At 38.9% G+C, this 14,339-nt stretch overlaps 1 protein-coding gene across 3 annotated transcripts in view; it reads left to right on the forward strand.

Annotated features, from left to right (window-relative positions):
• The window catches only part of Arhgap6 (Rho GTPase activating protein 6), a 468,763-nt gene that overhangs the window by 435,421 nt on the left and 19,003 nt on the right, over positions 1-14,339 (forward strand). For all 3 annotated transcript variants that reach the window (XM_074063388.1, XM_074063389.1, XM_074063390.1), the window contains exon 9: positions 2,399-2,578. In XM_074063388.1, the coding sequence (XP_073919489.1) occupies positions 2,399-2,578 (180 nt within the window). The remainder of the gene's footprint in view (positions 1-2,398; positions 2,579-14,339) is intronic.

Here is a 14,339-nt window from a genome sequence, read left to right on the forward strand (position 1 = left end):
CCCACAGGGTATATATGTCTGGAAACACTTGTGGCTGTCACAACTGAAGGGGTGGCGTGGGGGTTCTGCTAGCATTTTGTGGCCTGAGACCAATCAACATCCTATCATGCACAGGGCAGCCCCTGAATCTGCCCCAAATGTCATTATTGCCAAGGTAGAGAAATTGACTCTCCCATGTGAAAAAGAAGTGAAAAGATTTCCCAAGCCTTTAAGATGCTCAGATGCCTTATTACAATAATTTGACTTATAGAAATAGATCCAAAGACAGTGCTCAGCCAAGCTCACAAAATGTATTTTTGAGGATATTTTGTACCTGTTTTTATAATAATAACATTAAAAACAACATAAATGCCCTTAAGTTGGCATGGTAGTTAAAACAAATCATAATCTATTCATGCAACAAGATGTTAGGATCCAATGAAGATGGAAGAGCGATGATTTTTTTAAACTGAGAGATTAATGTAATTAGCATATTGTTCAGAGATAATAAGCAAGTTGCAAAATAAGATAGGGAGTGTGACCCCAATTTTTTAAAAGAAATAATAGCATATCTATATATGCACAGATGCACACAGTAAAGCATATGAACAACAGGTTCTTAGAAGTGTTAGAATTACAGGCATTTTTCTTCCATGTACTTACCTGTGCTTTGTACTTACTAATCTGCTGAACATGAGTGATTTTTTTTTTTTGGTATTTCAAGTTAAAGAGTAGTTCCCCTATTTCACCTTGTGCTCTCCTTTAGCTCCCCTGCCCCCATCTTTCTTCTTCCTCCTCCTCTATGAGAGCTTTTGAAGAAAGCTTCTGCATTCACTGTTTCCACTTCCTGCCACACCACTAAAATGATTCTGAGTTCTCAAAATCATCAGCAAGTCCATTCTGGAGGGGAGTAAAATATCTCAGTGAACATCTGCCGCAGAGGGTCACACACTTTATACTTCTCTAGCATTTCTTCCCCAGATGCAGCTCTTACTCTCTTAACATCTGACCCATTCTCTACCTCCTTCATCAACTACTCCTTAGGGCTGTTGTAGTCTAATGAATCCTTCCTCAGCCCTCCATGTTCTTATCCTACTCTTTCCACTTTTTTTTTTCTTTGAGGTACTGGGGTTTGAACTCAGAATCTACACCCTTGAGCCACTCCACCAGTCCTTTTTTGTGAAGGGTTTTTTTGAGATAGGGTCTCACTAACTATTTGCCTAGGCTGACTTCGAACCATGATCCTCCTGATCTATGCTTTCTGAGTATCTAGGACTACAGGCATGAGCCACCAGCGATAAGTATTATTTGTGGGGGGGGCACTGGGATTTGAACCCAGGGCCCACAATTGTTAGGCAGACGCTCTACCACTTGAGTCATTCCACCAGCTCTTTCCACTTTTTAAAATATGGAGCCTTCACCCTCAGTATTAACCCCTCATTTTTTCTCTGCTTTGATGCCCTTGGGAGCTTCTTTTCACCCCCTCCTTCTTCCATCTTAGTTCAGAAGCTAACTGCTACAACCTAGACTGAGGTGGCATGTCCCAGGTGGTGTTACTCCATTGCACACACCATCCCTGGGGCCATAGACTGCTCTTTTGAAGAGGTAAATCCGCTCTCTTTCTTCTCTAATCAAAATCCTCTTGCGTTGAGGTCACAGTCAAAACTACTCTGTCTCCCCTGGCTCTGCCTATCTTTCCTGTGGCATCCCTGCCACACTGAGCTTTCTGGCCTGCCTGGATGTATTTCCCATGCTTCTGTCACTGCTTAAGATGTTTAATCCACTGTGAAAGAGTCCCCAACTCCAGATTCTCTGCTTTTCAGCCCCGCATATTCTATTCTTCCTCCCAGATTTTGTGCAAATACTGCCAGCTCTGTGGTAGAGCCTCTGAGGTTCCTGGAGTTTATAGTTTCATTGTTTATACTTACTATCTGGAAAATGACTGATGTAATTCCTTCCTAGAATGTGAGCCCTTTAAATTAAGACCTGTGTTGTGATTGTTGTTGCAAATTTTAAAAAATAATTATAATCCATGAAAAATGCTGACCTATAGTAGGTATTGAATGGCTAGATTAATGGAGAGGTTATGTATTGATGGATGAAAAATGAAGAAATTGATGGATAGGCATCATATTTTTAATTGCACACAGGATAAAATTTTATATAATACTAGGTTTGCAATAAATGCCTTAGAGTTGCAAATTTTTACTCAATATGCTATTGAGATGACCATTGAACTATAATAATCTAAGATATGAAGCAAAAGGAAAATGATGGTTCCCCTCATCGATTCTGACAGAGATGATGCTGCCCTTGCAGGAAAAAAAAATGCAAAGGAAAAATTTTCATTGATTATTAAGCTACCTAGCATTTTGAAAAGCAAATGTAACAATAGTCTATATATTCTCTTCTCCAATAGGTCACAGGAAACAAAATGACATCTCTGAACTTGGCCACCATATTTGGACCCAATCTGCTGCACAAGCAAAAGTCAACAGACAAGGAATTCTCAGTGCAGAGTTCAGCCCGAGCTGAAGAGAGCACAGCCATCATAGCTGTCGTGCAGAAGATGATTGAAAATTATGAAGCCCTGTTCATGGTAGGTGACCCATCGGTAGCAGGACATCTCAGTGAATTACCTATTGGTTGTCTGTGGTGGAGTAGTGAAAAATCAAGTTCATTCCTTTCTAGCTTGCAATGCTGATTATTGACTGAATTAATTGGAAGCCAGTTTTGTTAGAAATACAAATTTTCTTAACTTGATTTCACTGTAAGTTTATGATTCCTTGTTTAACAAATGTATTGAAATTATAAACTTCATTTTTGCTCCCTAAATGATAATCACATTTTGGAGTTATTGAATTATTCATATGGCAGTGGTTCTTGCTCAAAATATTGCAAAACCCTTCTTTTTGGAAGTCTATGTGTGGTCCTTGTGACTTCATGTGTTCATAACCAACCACAATGGCATCACTTTTTCCAAGGTCAAGCTTGATATTCCACCTCCCACATGCTAGTTCACCTTTCCTCCCCATGTCCTTCCCATGGCAATTCCCATGACTTCTCTGTCTTTTCAACTGCATTACTGTTCGCATTGGTGTTTATCTTACTCAACATTGTGCTACAGTCACTTATGACCATTCCCCTGATAGATTATAAATGCATTTAAAACAAGGGCTGTGCCCTTGCTATCTCTTCTCTGTATCCTCTGTACACTTTTGGAAGGCCCTCCATCTGGCAGGCACTCAAGAAATATTTTTTTGATTTGTATTGAATTACCAGTTCCTGTTTTCCTTCATAAAACTGCATGGCTTGCTCTAACTTCCTTTGAAACATTCAAACAAATGCCAATTCTTTTCTATTTCCATTCTCCACTCATATTGCATGTCAAAATTTACAGAAACTTCTCCACATTTCTTCTCCCATTTCTCTTGTCAATTTGCATGCACCAGAAAGTCTACCTATCCCATTAGATCCTTTTGTGGCTCCTTCAACCAAGAATGCTAGTCGCTTCTTGAATCTTCTTAAGAGTTTGTCTAAGCTTATCAAATGCCTTGTATTAAATGTATTTACATGCTTGCCTTATACCAATTTAGTTTGGAAATTCGAGAACCAGTGGTTTAGGATAGTTGCCCTCTGTACTGTACCTATCTGTGACTCCATAGGCATCAATTTCAGCTCCTATGAAAGGAGAAAAATAAAAATATAATCTAATTCCCAGTGTGGTTACCAGAAACATTTGATATGTGAAAGTATTATACAAACTGTAAAAGTCTGTGCAAGTGCTAATGAATAATTATTTTAGTTGTTCAACATAAGCTGCCTTTATTCTCAGTACTTTAAAATCACAGACATAATGTTTAATCAAATATTTTGCAGACAGCCATCCAGGAGGTAACTTAGGAACCCCAGCTCCTTGCTTAGTGAGACTCTGCCATTCCCTAAGATTTTATGGGCAAATCCAGAAGTAGCATCCATCATATACAGACAAATCCCTTTGGCCAGAACTTATCCACAAGCCACACTTACCCGCAAGGGAAGCTGAGAATTGTATTCTGGCTAGATGCCCAGGAAGAAGAGAAAATGGATTTACCATGGTGAAAAGTTCACTGAGGTAGAATGGTGTCTTGCTCCACTTTGTATCTCTGAATCATTGTCCCTGCGTTGCATGTGGTAAGCTCTCAAAAATGTTGAATTAGTCATCGACTCTATATAAATTTCACACTTCAGCCCAAATCCTTATAATTAATTACATATTTGGATGAATCAAATGTCTGAACTTTTCAACATTTTCATCAAGTTTTAAGTCACATATCATCTTGCCAAGCAGTCTTGGCATTACTTCATGTTTTCTAGATTTTTTTTAACAAACTAATATCTCTTATTGATCTTAATTCTATTTTTTAAATTCTGTATTCTAAGCAATGCTTTCCATTATATGAAACTACAAATTATCAGGCATTTATTTTTACCTCAGATACTAACAAAACTCTTCCTAGCATCCTTGAAAGGAGAAGGCCATTTTAATCGCACCATCCCTCTTCTTCCCATTTTCTGCTTCCTGAGTGGCTGGAATTGTAGGTGTGAGCTACCACATCAGGCTTCCTAGTTATGGTCTTTACTTCTTAAGAGGTCTTTCTTGACCAACTTGCCTAATAACCAGCTTTTCTACACACACACACACACACACACACACCGTATATGCATTCTCAATCCTTATTCCCATTCCCTGCCTTTTCTCCTTCCTGTTCCCCCCACCCCATCATTTCCAGGCAGAACCTGTTCTGTCCTTCTCTCCAATTTTGTTGAAGAGAAGACATAAGCAATAATAAGAAAGATAAAGTGTTTTTGCTTGTCTAGATAAGAATAGCTATACAGAGAGATTCCTAGCATTGCTTCCATGCACAAGCGTATTACAACCCGAATTGATTCATCTCTACCTGGCCTCTTCACTTCTTCCTGGTCACTCTCCCATATCGACCTCTGTCGCTTTAAGGTTTCTGTATTAGCTCCTCTGCAGTGAAGACATCAAACACTTTCAAGTTTTGGGTTTCCTGTCTATCCCCATTCCTCCCATATGTGCTCTCCCCTTAGCGTGTGACCCAAGTCCAACAACATTGCTGCATTTGCCCTAGATCTAAAGTCCGCATATGAGGGAGAACATACGATTTTTGGTCTTCTGAGCCTGGCTAACCTCACTCAGGATGATGTTCTCCAGTTCCATCCATTTATCAGCGAATGATAACATTTCATTCTTCTTCATGGCTGAGTAAAATTCCATTGTGTATAAATACCACATTTTCTTAATCCATTCGTCAGTAGTGGGGCATCTTGGCTGTTTCCATAACTTGGCTATTGTGAATAGTGCTACAATAAGCATGGGTGTGCAGGTGCCTCTGGAGTAACCTGAGTCACAGTCTTTTGGGTATATCCCTAAGAGTGGGATTGCTGGATCATATGGCAGATCTATGTTTAGTTTTTTAAGAAGCCTCCATATTGTTTTCCAGAGTGGTCACACTTGCTTGCATTCCCACCAGCAGTGTAAGAGGATTCCTTTTTCCCCACATTTGTTGGTGGTGGTGTTTTTGATGATGGCTATTCTAACAGGGGTGAGGTGGAATCTTAGTGTAGTTTTGATTTGCCTTTCCTTTATGGCCAGAGATGGTGAGCATTTTTTTTTCATGTTTTTTTGGCCATTTGAATTTCTTCTTTTAAAAAAGTTCTGTTTAGTTCAGTTGCCCATTTCTTTATTGGTTCATTGACTTAGGGGGACTTTAGTTTTTTGAGCTCCCTGTATATTCTGGTATCAATCCTTTGTCTGATGTATAGCTGGCAAATATTTTCTCCCAGTCTGAGGGTGGTCTCTTCAGTTTAGAGACCATTTCTTTTGTTGTGCAGAAGTTTTTTAATTTTATGAAGTCCCATTTGTCCATCCTTCCTTTTAGTTGCTGAGCTGCTGGAGTTCTATTGAGGAAGTCCTTGCCTATACCTATTGCGTCCAGAGTATTCCCTGCTCTTTCCTGTACTAACTGCAAGATTTTGGGTCTGATATTAAGGTCATTGATCTATTTTGAGTTGATACTAGTACAGAGTGATAAACATGGATCTGGTTTCAGTTTTCTGCAGGGAAATAACCACTTTTCCCAGCAACATCAAATGTAATTTTTGGATCCATTTTCATCTAGTTTCTTTACTGCATTGTTCCGGGGATATGATAGGAACAAAATAAATATTAGTTGAATTAATGAGTGATTTGATGGTGGTTCTCTGATGCGTGATTTCCACATTGCCAATCCTTACCCTTGCTTGTGTGAAAAGTTTGGGCATGAGAGAATTAAGAACATCTTTCTTAGAGAAGGTTAACTACTAATGTAATCATTCTCAATCTTCTTAGATGGGTTATGGGAATTTTATGTTTAGAAAAAGAACAGCTTAATGGGAATCTATAAAAAATAACCTGGGACCAGAAAACTTGACAACAGTTTTGTCTCTGTTATACATTAGCTATACATTACCTCATCTTCTTGGATTTCTATTTCTTTAGTGATCAAATGATTGTGTTTGAATGAATGATATTCCAGATCCATTCTAGTTCTAAAATCTGTGTGGTTCAATATCCAGCACTGACTTCCCCTCATATATTTCCAAAAAACACAGAGGAAAATTAATTTCATCTCATTTTGGATTCTTTTGACATATTTGGTATTTCAGAATCTTGTGGGTTTATACCAACACTGGTGGTTGGTTGGTAAAGCTGGTCCGTGTGGGTGAACAAAAAACACAACGCTCTCTCTCTCTCTCTCCCTTTCTCTCTCTCTCCCTCCCTCCTTCAATATACATATGTGCATATATATGTATATATAGATATTTGGTTTTGTTTGCTTTTTAAAGAAGTTTTCAGAATTGTCAAAATTCCAAACAAGGAATATGAAGCTAGACAAGGCCCAATGGCTAAAGATAGTTAACACGTGCAGTTTCGCAGTCCTTGAAAAGGTTTATGCACTCAAAAAGCAGGATATTACTTCCATTTTTACTAGAAAGGAAGGCTTTTTTGGAGAGGCAGCAGTGAGCTTCTTATCTTTTTCTTGAAGACAGAATACATCCTGGAGGCAGTGATTTTACAGAACTCATGAGAAGGATCAAGAAAACCCCAGACGCCTAGCAGGGACCCAAAGTTTTCTCAGAGTGTCCTTCATTTTCCAATGCTGAAACTGCCTCTCCTATGTGGCCAGGATCTGAGTTAATGCCAAAGTACAAAAAAGAACCTGGCTTTGGCCCATGGTACAGAAGAGGCACCTAGATTTAGAGGCTAACACACAATTCAAGAATCAGGCTAGGGCTGGATGTGTAGCTCACAGGTTGAACACTTGGTTAATATGTGGGAAGTATTCTATCCCTAGCACTGAAAAAAAGAGAGAGCCTGGCTAGGACAGTCTTTTTCACTGATTGTTTGTTTTTTGGGCACTAGTTGGTAAATTCTGGAGCTGGAAATAGGCTATGATAACAACCATCATACCCACTATATGGAAAGGCCAAGATCACAGATTGTGCAGCAGCATTTGTAAGGAAATTTATTAGACATTCAGATTTCTAGGCCACTCTCCATAGAGTTGAACTGAGTCACACTGGCATGGAGCCCAGGAATCTACATTTCTAATGAATATCTCCTGGGGGTTCGACTAGATTCCTATCATACCTTGGGAAACACTCTGTGTGGAAAGAGCATGAGTTACCAAAATTCAGATTTTGAATGAGTTACCAAAATTCAGATTGCTACTTATCCATTTCTTTTGCTATGTGATATCAAGCCCCACACTTAATGTCCCTAATCCTTCATTTTCCTGTTGTAAATAAATGGGATGAAGGGATCAACTTTACAGATTGTTTCAACAATTAGAAATGACATTTTAAGGCACCAAGGACAGGACTGGCATGTAGTAGGCACTAAAAAAAATCAGGTTTGCTGCTATTATGACACTGAAGTGTGATAAGGCATTTGCTGTATCAAAGCAAATTCAGGTGCTTCCTTGGAAACAAAGCCCACCCTGACCATTTTGAAGGAGACTGCCACTTGCTCGCACACATACATGTTCCTAGTCTCTTACCCTGCTCTTCTTTTCTTTTTTTCCATAGCATTGGCTATCTTTTAAGTCACTCCATAATTTACTTATTTATTATGCTTTTTGAAAATGAATAGAATGCATGGAGTTTTGTTTCTTCTGTTCACTGAAATCCAAAGCATCTGAAAAGTACTTGGTGGAAGATGGTGGTCAGTAATTACTTGTTGAATAAGTACTGCAACTCTATATTGGTAGACAAAATATACTTTTGTTGTTGTTTTGGCCCTACCCCTAACATCCCTATACATCCAACTCATGACCAACCATTTTTTAGCAGTACTGGGGTTTAAGTTCAGGACATTATGCTTGTGAGGCAGGTGCTCTACCGCCTGAGCCATGCACCCAGCCCTTTTTGCTCTGGTTACTTTTGGAGGTGGGGTCTCACGTTTTACCAAGACTGACCTGGATCTCAACTCTTCTATTTTATGCTTCCCACTGTAGCTTGGGATGACAGGTGCATGCCACAATGCCCAGCTATCAGTTGAGATGGGCTCTCATAAACCTTTTGCCTGGGCTGTCCTAGAACCACTATCCACCCAGCCTTAACCTTCCAAGTGGCTAGGATTATAGATGTGAGCCACCAGTGCCCAGCTGACCCCCATTTCTGACATCAACAGCTATTTAAAAACTGGTTAACATACATTGATAATCTCTGGAAACACTGGAAATAATGGATAAGAGTCATTTCTAGAAATGGTCATTGGTATCCTAAGGAGTAATCATTCACCAACTAAATCATTGACACACTACTTGTTCTGAAGTTATTGCTTCTGTAACTGATAGTGGGGATCTCAGAGAAAATGTTTTATTGCTCTTGGAATTAATAAGAGTTTCAAAGCAAAGTGGAGAAAACTGTCAGCTCATTGTAACTGCTGATAGTACATGGTTCCTACTTGGACTTTTCTGGCAAAAGGGCAAGAAAGAGAAGGCGCCACCCTAGTAGGCTGTTGAAAAGTCCAGAGTGCAGGGGAGACGTGGGAAAGCCATGCATTCCCACTCCACTGCTTGTCAGCCTTAGCTGGGACCAGCTCAATGCACATGGGAAATTTCAAATGAGCACTACTGGGAGCAAGGGTTAGAAGCTGTGATGAGGATTCCAAGCTCAGAAGCCAAGCTTTGCCTCATGTTCTCTTCATTCCCTGCTGTTGCATTTTATAACCTCTTGCATGCCGAAGTCAAAAGGAGTCAAGTAGTCATCCAAATTATCAAGTGAGAAACCACCCCTGCCAATATATCCTGCTAATTGTATGTGATTTTTCATTTCCTTTTTTATGGAGCAAAAATTACAACCATTTTTGTGCCACAGGTTGGGCTAGTTATTCCATACATCATTGACTTACCTAAAATTTACCTTCATTTCATGAGAGGGTAAGCCAAGTTCATTTGCTCAAGTAATGCAGCAACTAAATGAATTATTTCTACAGCATGAGGCCTCTCCATGAAAGGAAGAGGCCCTTTGATATGGCTTCTCAGATATGGAGTCTGTTTGTGGACAAAGAAAATGCATTTGAGCCAATTTGCAAAGGGGGAATGAAGGAGATCCTTAACAGCATTAATGCATCTGGACTAATCAAAGCATTTGCCCACTTGATGTTCGGGCCAGCACATGGCTTCAGCAGCCAATCTGTGTTCCTGCTGGAGCCTGGTCACCTTGTCCCTGCCTGCAAAGACAGCACCTGTGCAGTCAGCATCATACACAGGTGAAAGGGAGCAGAAGCATATCACTCCTGAGTCATTTCTGCCACCTTTAGCTTGTTTCTATGGAATGATGACTACCAAGTTTTTTTTTGCCTTCCTTTCTTAAACCATCCTCCAAGATTGTCCCATGAATCGTTCACTGTATTTGTTCACTGAGCTGTCCCAATTGCCCAAAAACTTTCCCTGCTTTGTATCAGGCACTTGAGAAATATTTGTTGAACTTAATGCATCCAAGTGCACCCAGATCCTCCTAAAATATAGAACCACTTGTCACAGCAGAGCCATACAAAAGGTTCAAGGCTGAGCTTACCCTTGTTTGAGCTTTTGCTCCCATAAATACCCAACATGATTTCTTTCAGTGTATTTGTTAACTGAAAAATGTCATCCTGGTTTCCAGTGAAATTTACTTTTGCTGATGAGTGTTAGAGTTTTAAATGCCAAAGTATCCTTCTTGGTCAAGTTGAAAGTGGTGGATTGGTGTGGAACACCCAGTGGCAAGTACAGTAGGGTTGGGTCCTGAGAAATGCTCTTCCAGGAGCACTTCATGGCTTGTTATGGTGACTTAGTAAATGGAGAAAACTTGTACCATTTTTTCCACTCAGTGGTTTATGGAATAAGCTGCCTCATAGTAGTTATACCCTAGGCAATCATTCAAGGTTTCTTTTTTAATTTGATGGGGTAGATTTTGATTGTGACAGTTTTATTCCTTCATATGTGCAGTGTTTACATTTTTCTGAAGCAGGAGAGTATAAAGTTCTTTTGATTTTTTGAATAGCATTATGCTTTGAAGGAGCACAGTAAAATCTAAGGAGTTCAGTCTCCAGATAAACACAACCATAAATGGTACGGTTAGAAAATATCTAAAATGACTAAATAGTTGACTAAAACCCAACAGAGATTTTGATGGAAAATGATAAATTAAGTGGAGAATCACTTTGAGTTAGGTTTTGTTTCTTCATTTCAACATGCAGAATTGCTTAAGTAAAAAAGTGTGTTTTTCACTGTCTTACTACTTGGTTACATTTTGCTATATGTGAAATTACAAAAAAGAAGGAAATATTTGCCTGATTTTTGAACTATACTTTTTGGTTTGATTTGTGTGTGTGTGTGTGGGTGGGTGTGTGTGTGTGTGTGTTGATGAAAACAGTACCTTAGGAACTTTGAAAAATTCTGACTGTCCTTCAGCCAGGAAAAGAAATTTGTCTTCCCACTCTAGAAATGAATAGCATGGAGTTTACACTACTGCCTATAAGAAAAAAAAAGAAGCATTGGCACTACTTATAAGAAAAAAAGAAGCGTGTAGATAAAGGCAGCATAACCAGTGTACACTGTGAAGACCCAAGTCTGGTATTATTATCAGCATTATCTTTAGCCATTCCAACATCATTCCTTAGGTAGAATAGACCACCCTAGCTTGAGTTCTAGAATAGCATAAAATTGAGCAAATCAGTGAGTGGAGGGTGAGTGAGTGAGGGTCATGGATGTGCTAGTAGGGGGGCTTCTGGAGAAAAATGTAGGAAGGCCAAATTAAAGGAGGAAAAAGAGGCATCATTGTGGGAGCATTTAACTGGCAAGGAGGAGAGCAATCAACTGCAGGTGGCTTCAGACATCAGGATTTATTATCTCACACAGTAAGAAGTCTCAAGGGGCATGGTTGTAGCAGATTAATGGCACTTTATACTTGTTGGTCTGCCATCTTCAGCTACAAAATGGCTTCAGTTGTTGCTAGCATCTCTCACCACCGTCATTGCAACAAGTGACAAGGAAAGACATTTCTTCTCATACATGTCTTTTCAATATGAAGGAAAATCTTTTCCAGAAGCTCCTACATGACCCCCCTCAGGGTTCCTTGGCCAAGACTGGCACACATGATGTTGCTACAAGGAAAGCTCGCTGAGAGAGAATTATAGTATTAGGAGCTTGTATCAGCTCCAGGCCAACAAGTCAGACTATCCCTGCTTTTAGGAAACTTGCCTTCTAGTGATGTAACCAGAAGGAAGACTCAAGGTCTGGAGGAGGAGAAGGAATTAGAAGAGGGAGACTGTACAGAGTCTGGTTTCAAAACCATTGCAGTTGGAGGGTCTAGGGGTCACAGGCTGTAACTCTAGAAATTCAGAAGGAAGTTAGGAGCAGAGATATGTTGAGAGAAATCATATAACTTATTACTCACCGGAAGTGTTAAGCAAAAGAGACAGAGATGGATGACTGTTACTCAAGAAATAAAAATCACAGAACAAGCCAAGCATGGTGACACATGACTATAATTCCAGCATTAGGGAGGCTGAGGTAGGAGGATCATGAGTTCAAGGCCAGTCTAGGATACACAGTGAAACCCTGCCTCAAAACAAGCAAGCAAACAAACAAAATATCACATAATGAATGTTGTCCATCTCCAAGTTATCTGCCTTTTTTTCTTTTAAATGTTTGACCTATATTATCTGTTTCTAATAAAACCTGTTATTACTAGCTTTCTTTGCAACAAATAAGGTATTTTCAAATTTGTTAACCTTTGTGATCCCCATGACACTTTCATTAAGGAAAATGGGACAGGTAGCATAAGCCTGTCAGATTTTCAAATGTAGATACGGAATCTTAAACATGGTTTGTGTGTCTAAGCTTACTTTCATTATAAGTCGCAGGGCCAAAGATGAACTTCGGGGACCATGAATTCAGTCAGGTATCTTTTGACAGCATCCAAACTCCTGAAAAGTTATGCAAAAGTGGTCTGCCTGGATTCTTTCCTTCCTACTTATTTTAAACTGCTCTTTCCTATCAGTCCCTTTAGCTGGCTTTGTTTCTCTATTAGGTATGTAAATTAATAGAAACTGAATGTTCATCCAATTGAACTTAGCCTGTAATTTTAAATTGTCATTAAATGATAGGAAATGAAATGTGCAATTACAGGAAAAGATGAAAAGACTCATGGGAAAGCAGTACTAGATGCTGTTATATGAATATTTTTTTAAAAAATCAGTTCCAGGCATCATTTCAAATTTCCTACCTTCTTCTCTCACTGGCCTCAGTTTTCTGAGCCATTCTTCAGTTAAAGAATGTGATTTTATCATGTGAATTTTTGAAGGCTTCTTAAATCATTTTGCAACAAAGGTGGGATATAAATTAATTTGTCAATGAATTTTATACACTATAGTTAATCTTGCATAATACAAAGGACAATATTATCAACCCTTCCTATAATATATGGATTCACAAGATAAAATTGTATCATGGTCTTTTTAAAAACTTATAGATAGATTTAGACTCCCAATCTTATTTTTTTCATTTGTTACCGAGTAAGATTCACATATGCTACATAAAATAACCCTCAATAATCCTGAAGTGTTGGCAGTCAAGACTAGTTGAATGAGTAAAAACTTTAAAATGCAGAATAATAAAATAAAAATTTATGGAAAAGTATTTTAAAATAATACTTCCTGTAACCTATTCTAATGATGCAAGTTATTACTCTGATCATCCAAGTTGATCATTTATCATTGGACACACCATATACTCTCAAAGAATTAACACTGTAATGCTCACACCACTCCAAAGGACATGCACTCTTGTTTATTTTTCAGTGGGAAAGGATTGGTACTAGGAGAAAAAAATTATTACATGTCTAAGCATAAAAAACTTTAAATTAAACTATCTGAACAAAAATGCAAACAGTTTTCCTAATTTGCTCATTTAAAAATGAGTCCAATGTGTACATTTGGGGCCTGTGTTATTTTTCCTTCACTGTTTTTTGGTTGTGAGTTCATGTGCGTGTGCGTGTGTGTGTGTGTGTGTGTGTGTGTGTGTGTTTTAATTTTGTTATTGTTGTGCTGGGTGAGGGTACATTGTGGCATTTACAAATGTCCTTATAATATATCAAATATATCATACTCAAATTCACCCCCTCCATCATTCTTCTTTATCCCTCCTCCCCGCATTGATTTTTTTTTTTTTGCAGTGCTAGCCACAGAACCCATGGCCTTACACATGTTAGGCAAGCATTCTACCACTAGGCTACATCCCCACCATTGAGTTTTGGTTTTGTTTTTGTTTGTTTGGGTTTTGGTTTTGGCAGCAGTGCCTTGTTATGGAGCCCAGGTTGGCCTCAAACTCATGATGCTCCTACCTCAGTCTCCCGAGTGCTAGGATTACCAGAAGTGCGCCACAAGACGTAGCTGCTGTTCATTTTATGAAAATTATTCTCTCTCTTTTCATTTTCATCCTTTAGATATTATCTGTTAGTATATAACAGTTACAATAGCATATGTCTTTTGGGTCATAGTGCTTGAAAAATACACTAAAAATAATCAGATTTTTATTTGTTTAGTTTGCTCAATAAAGTAGGAAAATAAAATGTCAGCCTTGACCTTTACCCCTTCTCTTTCCATTTTAATTCCCATGCCATTGCATTTGTTCTTGGAGCTTTAAATTCCACCTCTATGTGTCTCCCAAATTTCTATGCCCAGCCCAGCCCTCTACCCTGAACTCCAGATCTTTATTCCCAACATCTACTAGATATCTCTACTTGGATGTCTCATAAACCTCCCAGTA

The sequence above is a fragment of the Castor canadensis genome, chromosome X (assembly GCF_047511655.1).
Source record: "Castor canadensis chromosome X, mCasCan1.hap1v2, whole genome shotgun sequence".
Lineage (NCBI taxonomy): Eukaryota > Metazoa > Chordata > Mammalia > Rodentia > Castoridae > Castor > Castor canadensis.